The sequence below is a fragment of the Lolium rigidum genome, chromosome 7, assembly GCF_022539505.1.
Source record: "Lolium rigidum isolate FL_2022 chromosome 7, APGP_CSIRO_Lrig_0.1, whole genome shotgun sequence".
NCBI classification, from domain to species: Eukaryota; Viridiplantae; Streptophyta; class Magnoliopsida; order Poales; family Poaceae; genus Lolium; species Lolium rigidum.
The window spans coordinates 299522526-299532023 of NC_061514.1; the positions used below are offsets into that span (position 1 = coordinate 299522526).

The 9498-nt window shown below is 44.1% G+C and overlaps 1 protein-coding gene across 1 annotated transcript; it reads right to left on the reverse strand.

Moving 5' to 3' along the window:
- Positions 1 to 3231: 3231 nt before the first annotated feature.
- On the reverse strand, positions 3232 to 4893 carry LOC124673045 (SKP1-like protein 4). The gene is made up of 3 exons (XM_047209179.1): positions 4864 to 4893; positions 3498 to 3788; positions 3232 to 3405 (listed from the first exon to the last, which is right to left on the reverse strand). Exons 1-3 carry the CDS (start codon positions 4891 to 4893, stop codon positions 3232 to 3234), a joined length of 495 nt encoding a protein of 164 aa, XP_047065135.1.
- Positions 4894 to 9498: the final 4605 nt, after the last annotated feature.

The following is a 9498-nucleotide window of genomic DNA, read 5'->3' on the forward strand; positions in this document are numbered from 1 at the left end:
GGGCCTCACACCACGGAAGTGTGGACGAGAAAGTTGCCCGGTTGGCACCAAGGTTAAGATCTCTTATGGGTAAAGCAACACACCTTTGTAGAGTGTAATGAATCGTGACCTGGCACTCCTTGTTCCGGGATTTGGAACTGCGAATGCTGCCGGAAAGGAACTCCATGAAGTTCTAGTAAACCGGTGAAGGCTGACGGACATAGTTCTTTTGAATAAAAGCAACCTTTTGAAGAAATGATTATGAAAACTTGCATTGATATTAGACTTTCTGGTCTAATGTCGTAGCTAGTGCATTAAACACCTCTTTCCTATAATGAACTTGTTGAGTACGCTCGTACTCATACCTCTTATAATCCCCTGCTTAGACTGTCTGAATCACCTTAAGGAGGCCACCGAAGGACCAGATGTAGCAGATGGGATCTGTTACGAATAGCCAGACCTCTCTGGAGGAATAGAGGGGGTCGACTACCTTATAGTCTACGGAACCGGGGAGGTTCCAGAAGGAGAAGAAGCGTGAACCACAAAGTAGTAGTAGTAACCGAGCAGCACGAACTCTTTAGTATTTAGTTGCTCGAGACCAATAATGTTTAACTTGCTGAGACTTATATTATGTAAGTTAAATAGGGTTCAACTCGAACCAAGGAGTAAACCTCTATGGACCTAGGAGGAGCTCCAAGTTGATGTAAATATATGGATTGTAATAATATGTGAATGATCTTGAGACCAGCTATGTTTCTGTTGTACTACTCTGAGGGATGTAATATTTGCGCATTGGTACTTCGTGAATGTTATATCAACGACTGGCATACTACAACATGCAGTGGTTTGCAGGGTCACCACACCAGCGGACCAACAACTATCGTCAATGATGACAACTGTAGATCGGAAGAGACTAACCTAAAACTACACCAACGAACACGAAAACCGACTGGGTCTTGCGAGTTCCACCAGGCACACGACTCCAAAATGCCTCCGTCAACGCTAGACGCACCATGAAGCGAGGATAGGGCGGGATAACCTTATTCTAGCTTGAGGATGTAGCCACCGCTCACCATGCAAAAGAAGCACTGGGAAACAACATGAAGAAATAACAAAAACCCTCCCTCCAGCGAGGGGCCATGGTCCATCAGGACCGTATCATGTGAAAATGCTACAAGTTCTGCAAATCTGAAAATGGCAATATGAGCCACTGGATCATGTACGCCCTAGATTGGCTTCCTCAGTCTCACCTCATCTATTTTGCATGAAGCCCCCCTCAAAGGCACATCAAAGAGCCATCTCACCCACTCTCTCTCTCTCTCCCAGCATCTCTCTCGTTCTCTCTCACCTTCGATTTCTTCCCACTACAGAGCTTCCATCGACATGGGCGTGGGCACCATCGGCGCCCCTCCCCAACAAACGTTGGCAACCCATCCCAAATTAATTCCAGCACCACTACTCACCACGTTTCTTGTGGACTCGGAACCCAGATCCATTCAAGAAGGGTTCAGATCTTATCTTCATGCGTTGAGACGTTCCATGGACCTATTCATTCTAACTCTTGATTTCTTCTTTTAAATCCAGTCCGAATTACTCCCTCCGTTCCTAGATATAGGGTGTATAGTTTTTGGCACGGAAATTAACAAACACATATTGAGAGCAAGTTACATGAGTTTTGGGAAAGATTATCTCTTAATTATTGACGTGAGAAAATAGACGAGTTTGCATGATCTAAGAAAATGCAATCAAATCCGTAAAAAAATGTTCACATGAGTGGTTCAATGCACTACACCATTATTTTGGAGCTTTTCTTAAAAAAACTATGCACCTTATATCGAGGAACGGAGGGAGTAGTATTTTATTCCTTGAACCGTTCCAATCTAGTTAATTTTTTCCCGCTCCTTTTTGGATTTTGATTTTTTTAATATAAATGGTGAGTGTTTCTTTTAATCACAATGGTCAAGATCAAGTCAGCGGAAGGGTGAATCATCGGTACTTCTTTGTTTGTCCATGAAATGGGTCATGGAAACAATGTAATGGTAAATATGCATGTTTATTCTTGGTTTCACTCATGAGCTGTCTTCAGATCCAAATAGGTGCATGCTCCATTCGTCATCTCTATCGTATGTGAAAATCAGAAAGCCTAAAATACATATGCATCCAAGTTTTCTGGTGATTGTTACAACTCCTATGCAGTCTTCTGGTTTCCATTCATGTAAAAAAAATTGATTTTTTAGTGGTGTAGATCAATAGTATCGTTTTGCTCTTGAGATTGTAAGAAATCTGGAAGGGCCAGGGATTGTTATAATAACACAATGATTACAGCGGTTTTCTGCAAAATGTTCTATGAGTGATGCGGTGGGGGGTAGAGACTTTGATTTGACCGTTGGTGCATGATCCATCGTACACAAATGAAAATTTGCAGATCTTCTGAACTTATCTATTTTCACCTGATATGCCCCCGTGGTCCGCCACACCTCAAGGTGGAAACCCTAGATGGGTATTGCTTTCACCGCTGCCTCCCAATCGCTTGGCCACATGTACCACTTCACTAGTCCTATATATAAATAACACCATAGTTCTTAATAACACCTAGATAGGGTCAATAGAAGATGAGTACTTCACGAGTGGGATTGCAGATACTCAAGGCTGAGTAAATTTGTGCAATAATAACCATCGTAAACCAAATAAAGAGAAGGAAACGAAAACCTTCCATTACACAGTTTCACTATATTCAGGGATAGAAGAAGATGGTACAGAGACCCTACCCGACCTGCTCGGTTCAAGGTAAGGTAAACACGGGCAAGCAACCTAGTAGAACTATGTCTAAGCACCAGGCCGACAACACATGACAGATATAGAAAATCATCAACGACGCCAGAGAGGGAAGACGAGCATGGCAAAGCATTGTTTTCATCGATCTTTAAACCCTCCGATTTGGAAGTGTTAAAATTATTAGCTTCGATCTGGAATAACGGTGCAGCAATTTCAGGTATTAGGGCTTAGGAGGATCGATGGAGAAGGGTAGATAGACATCAAGTCAGCAAGTTTCATTAACGTTACGACATAAACGATTGTAACCAAAAGATACTGTATCCTCCATGAAGAATTTATGAAAATATTAGAACTTCTTGAAAATAAGTTTCGTTCAAAAGCAGTTCAAAACCCTACGTCGGATCCTTCGATGCCGTATACTCTACTTGTTACAAGTCGAGCCGATAATCTGGATGCACTACGAATTGGAGGAAGCGACTACTCGAAGGCCCACGAGTTCTCTCTGCGGACCTCCTCCTCCTCCTCCGGGGTGTAGTCGTTGACGATGTTGAAGTGCTTGCGGGTCTCCTCCGTGGTCTTGCCCCTCATCTGGTCCGCCACCGCCTTGCAGGTCAGGTCGAGCAAGCTATTGATGTTAAGGTAGTTGGCGGCCTGCAGGCATTATCGGGATTTCGGTCAGTTTCCAGATCGATCTGAAGACCTAACTAACTAAATCGTTGGATCAAGATGGAAGGGGGACTTACGGTGATGAGGTCGAACAGCGTGTCCTGGTCGACCTGGACGAACGCGTCGTCGAAGCGCTTGAGCGGGTCGTCGGCGTTGGGGATCTGGAAGTCGTCATGGGGCTCGGAGAAGTGCTTGTTGACGTACTCGAGGATGCGGGAGAGGATGCGGCCGGTGACGTTGGGGATCGGGACCTGGCCGTTGGTGGCGCAGTCCTCGTCCAGACAGCCCTTGATCATCCCCGAAGCCTTGCCGATCGCCTCGTCCGCCACCTCGAACTCCTCCCCGTCGGAGCTAACGAGAAGAACCATCTTGATCTCTTGCCTTTTACTAAGGCTGACTCTTTTTCGATCTCGTCGGCTAGGGTTTTACGATCGACTTTTTCTGGTTGCGATACGATGAGCCGCAGGGGCGGCCGCTATTTATAGGCGCCCAGATAGGGGAGACGACGGAACGAGGACGAGGGACCTTCTGAAGTCAGAGGCCAAAACCGACTCCAACCAGGACGTTCTGCTAGCTGTTGGGCTTGTTGGACTTGGACTACAACACTAATTTCTAATAATTGATTATATCTGCATGCAGCAAACGACACAGCTATGCAGAGTCCCGTACGGATTGAAAATTCATCGTACTTGCCTAACTCTGTAGATTCTTGATAATCCAAATGATTGTGTGTAACCTTTGTGCAAAAAAAAAAAAAAAAATGATTGTGTGTAAAAGCACCATCAATAGTATCATAGATTCATAGTTAACGAAATGATTTTTGCAAACTCTTGAATTTGAAGCAGCACGTTGTTTGGGAATTGGGACTTCGGTTGATGAAGCGTGGTGGGTGAGTCCTCACCTATCTTTGTAGATTGTGTCGATTTGGCGTTGCTTATTAGAGGAGTCATGTTAAAGCATTGTCTAATAAAGAACTAATGAAGTCACTCATGAATTAGCTAAATAGTGTTTTCCTTATAAAATTCCGATGAGCTCCTAGCTTTATTCTTAACAAACTTTTAAACAATAGAACTATTGTTGTCAATTCATAAATTCCTTGCTGTTTCCACACAAAAAACCTAAGATGAGACAAAACAAACAATGTTCAACTAATTTCTAGTTGATTTCACAATACGATCAAGTGCGAACACATAGTGCACGAAGCATCATTCATTTGCCTCACGTGGTAGCATTGTTCACGACAAATTCACTGCAACCTATGCATCTTATAAAATAAAACTTAACATGCAAGCTATCCATATAACATGTTTTTTAGCTACCCAATTGTTCATATCATTCGAATAACATTTAGTACTGTCTTGTATGTCTATGGATGCAAATTATCTTCTCTATCTATTTTTAGAAACACGGTACAGACGCAGACTCTCACAAATAAGAACATACCCTCAATGCTATGAACGCAAGCACGCACATCCTACTCTGTAAGCATCTTCGAGAGACCGAGTCTGAGAGAGTCAGCCGTCCAGTTTTTTGATGTCATTACTCGTTAGCCATCCTATAGAGACATCACATCATTCCGCTATGCAATTACACAATTAAATCATGTGCAACTAGAATACCATAATTAGTTTCACCCAATCACACGAATTTTCTTCCAATTATTTACGGTGATGAAAAATCCTTTAGCTGCTATTTGAGATTGTGTTCTCTTCTGTACGTAACAACTCAAGACATTTTAGAATATTATGCAACAAGGTATATGAAATCTTTATGCAAGCCATCTAGATCATCTGTTTCTCAGCACGTTGATTTCATCTTATCTACATCAGCCGATACATGCCTAAACCTTACCGATATTTAATTGGTCAAATACAAAGACATTTCATGCCGATTAAATGTAGCCTCTCAACTGTTATGATCAACTGAATCTTTATATTTCTACAAAAACTTCACGTTTCATGTGTCTTGTATCCTTCTATTCACACAGTAGAGTTTTAAAGAGATTCCACTCTCCGACGTGAGGGAATTGTTCTTTAAACGCAAGGCTCGAAATGAGCCCGACTTTGAATTAACAAAGCCATCAACCGGCCAGGAGTTACATCAAGAGGTACAACACACACACACACGCCAAGCGCACACGGAACCCACAACAAAAGACAACACATAAGAAGCCAAGCCGAAGCGCAAGCTTGATCCAAGTCAAGGGAGCCTTGTCTTCTGTTGAATCGGAGCAATCACGACCGTGTCCACACCAACAAACCTCCACCGCATCAAGACTGCAACCCAAGGAGAACTCAACGACGGGCCGACCACCTAGCAGGGCTTGAGGAACCAAATGAGGGAATTGTTCTAGAATCATTAATGTGTTATGTTTAGCATATCAGTGCAACCTGAACAAATGCTCTTACATATCCACCCTTCTTGATTTGGAAGTCTCTAGCCCTCTACGAACTTGTCACGCATGATGCCATTGATATGTTTACTCGTGCCACATTGCGCGTACGTATATGTATAACTTGCACTATGCCTCCCAACTTTATTTCGAAATGGGGGTATACCCCGGCTTCTGCATCATGATGATGCACACGGCCCTTTATTAAAATAAGTTCGAACGAAGTATAGATTACATCCCAAGTATCATCAATGATTAATAAAAAAATCAACCATTGCTAAGAAAGAAGACATAAAAAGAGAACTCAAAAACCAAGCCTCCTAGTATGCCGCCAACCAGCCTGGCACAAGATATTCTGAGCAACCATTAGGAGCCGTGTGCACCCAGTAGCCATAGCATCCCGCTGTCCCTTGATACGTCTCCAACGTACCTATAATTTCTGATGTTCCATGCTTGTTTTATGACAATACTTACATGTTTTGCTTGCACTTTATAATGTTGTTATGCATTTTCCAGAACTAACCTATTAACGAGATGCCGAAGGGCCAGTTCCTGTTTTATGCTGTTTTTGGTTCCAGAAAGGCTGTTCGGGCAATATTCTCGGAATCGGACGAAATCAACGCCCAGAACCTTATTTTTCCCGGAAGATTCCAGAACACCGAAGGGGAGACGAAGATGGGCCAGGGGGGCCCACACGACAAGGCCGCGCGGGCTCCACCCTGGCCGCGCCGGCCTATGGGGAGGGAGCCCTTGCGCCCTTCCGACTCCGCCTCTTCGCCTATATAAGTCCTTTCGACCTAAAAACGCGATACCGATTGACGAAACTCCAGAAAGACTCCAGGGGCGCCGCCACCATCGCGAAACTCCGTTTCGGGGGACAGAAGTCTCTGTTCCGGCACCCTGCCGGGACGGGGAAGTGCCCCCGGAAGCCATCTCCATCAACGCCATCGCCTCCATCATGCTCCATGAGTAGTTCCCCCATGGACTACGGGTTCTAGCTGTAGCTAGCTGGTATTCTCTCCCCCATGTACTTCAATACAATGATCTCATGAGCTGCCTTACATGATTGAGATTCATCTGATGTAATCGAGTCTTGTGTTTGTTGGGATCCGATGGATTGTTACATTATGATTAGTCTATCTATAAAGTTTGTGAAGTTATTATTGCTGCAATCTTGTTGTGTTTAATGCTTGTCACTAGGGCCCGAGTGGCATGATCTTAGATTTAAGCTCTATACTTATTGCTTAGATTGTATCTACAAGTTGTATGCACATGTCTATGTCCGGAATCAAAGGCCCCAAAGTGACAGAAATTGGGACAACTGGAGGGGAAGGCTTAGATATGAGGATCACATGTTTTCACGGAGTGTTAATGCTTTGCTCCGGTGCTCTATTAAAAGGAGTACCTTAATTTCCGATAGATTCCCTAGAGGCCCGGCTGCCACCGGCTGGTAGGACAAAAGATGTTGTACAAGTTTCTCATTGCGAGCACGTATGACTATATATGGAAAACATGCCTACATGATTAATGATCTTGATGTTCTCGTCTTAATGCTATTTCAATCCTATCGATTGCCCAACTGTAATTTGTTCACCCAACACTTGTTATTGGAGAGTTACCACTAGTGTAGATAGCTGGGAACCCCGGTCCATCTTTCATCATCATATACTTGTTCTACATGTCATTGGAAGTAGTATCAACTATTTTCCGGTGCCATTGCTCCTGTGTTATTATTACTGCGCTGTGTGTACTCTTGTTATTATTGCTTTCATATCATCGCTACTTTCACATCACCCCTGTTACTAGTGCTTTTCCAGGTGCAGCTGAATTGACAACTCAGTTGTTAAGGCTTATAAGTATTCTTTACCTCCCCTTGTGTCGAATCAATAAATTTGGGTTTTACTTCCCTCGAAGACTGTTGCGATCCCCTATACTTGTGGGTTATTGATACGTCTCCGACGTATCGATAATTTCTTGTGTTCCATGCCACATTACTGATGTTATCTACATGTTTTATGCACACTTTATGTCATATTCGTCCATTTTCTGGAACTAACCTATTAACAAGATGCCGAAGTGCCAGTTGCTGTTTTCTGCTGTTTTTGGTTTCAGAAATCCTAGTAAAGAAATATTCTCGGAATTGGACGAAATAAAAGCCCGGAGGCCTATTTTCTCACGAAGCTTCCGGAAGACCGAAGACGAAACGAAGTGGGGCCACGGGGAGCCAAACCCTAGGGCGGCGCGCCCCCCTTGGCCGCGCCGCCCTGTCATCCGGGGCCCCTGTGCCCCTCTCGACTTGCCCTTCCGCCTACTTAAAGCCTCCGTGACGAAACCCCCGGTACCGAGAGCCACGATACGGAAAACCTTACTGAGACGCCGTCGCCGCCGATCCCATCTCGGGGGATCCAGGAGATCGCCTCCGGCACCCTGCCGGAGAGGGGAATCATCTCCCGGAGGACTCTACACCGCCATGGTCGCCTCCGGAGTGATGAGTGAGTAGTCTACCCCTGGACTATGGGTCCATAGCGGTAGCTAGATGGTTGTCTTCTCCCCATTGTGCTATCATTGTCGGATCTTGTGAGCTGCCTAACATGATCAAGATCATCTATCTGTAATTCTATATGTTGCGTTTGTTGGGATCCGATGAATAGAGAATATTTGTTATGTTGATTATCGAAGTTATGCTTATGTGTTATTTATGATCTTGCATGCTCTCCGTTACTAGTAGATGCTCCGGCCAAGTAGATGCTTTTAACTCCAAGAGGGAGTACTTATGCTCGATAGTGGGTTCATGCCTGCATTGACACTGGGACAAGTGACGAAAAGTTCTAAGGTTGTGTTGTGCTGTTGCCACTAGGGATAAAACATTAGTGCTATGTTCAAGGATGTAGTCACTAGTTACATTACGCACCATACTTAATGCAATTGTCCGTTGCTTTGCAACTTAATACTTGGAGGGGGTTCGGATGATAACTCGAAGGTGGACTTTTTAGGCATAGATGCAGTTGGATGGCGGTCTATGTACTTTGTCGTAATGCCCAATTAAATCTCACTATACTCATCATAATATGTATGTGCATTGTCATGCTCTCTTTATTTGTCAATTGCCCAACTGTAATTTGTTCACCCAACATGCTGTTCGTCTTATGGGAGAGACACCTCTAGTGAACTGTGGACCCCGGTCCAATTCTCTTTACTCGAAATACAATCTACTGCAATACTTGTTTTTACTGTTTTCTCTGCAAACAATCATCTTCCACACAATACGGTTAATCCTTTGTTACAGCAAGCCGGTGAGATTGACAACCTCACTGTTTCGTTGGGGCAAAGTACTTTGGTTGTGTTGTGCAGGTTCCACGTTGGCGCCGGCATCTCTGGTGTTGCGCCGCACTACATCCCGCCGCCATCAACCTTCAACGTGCTTCTTGGCTCCTCCTGGTTCGATAAACCTTGGTTTCTTTCTGAGGGAAAACTTGCTGCTGTGCGCATCATACCTTCCTCTTGGGGTTGCCCAACGAACGTGTGAAATACACGCCATCAAGCATATTTTCTCGGCGCCGTTGTCGGGAGATCAAGACACGCTGCAAGGGGAGTCTCCACTTCTCAATCTCTTTACTTTGTTTTTGTCTTGCTTTATTTTATTTACTACTTTGTTTGCTGCACTTATATCAAAATACAAAAAAATT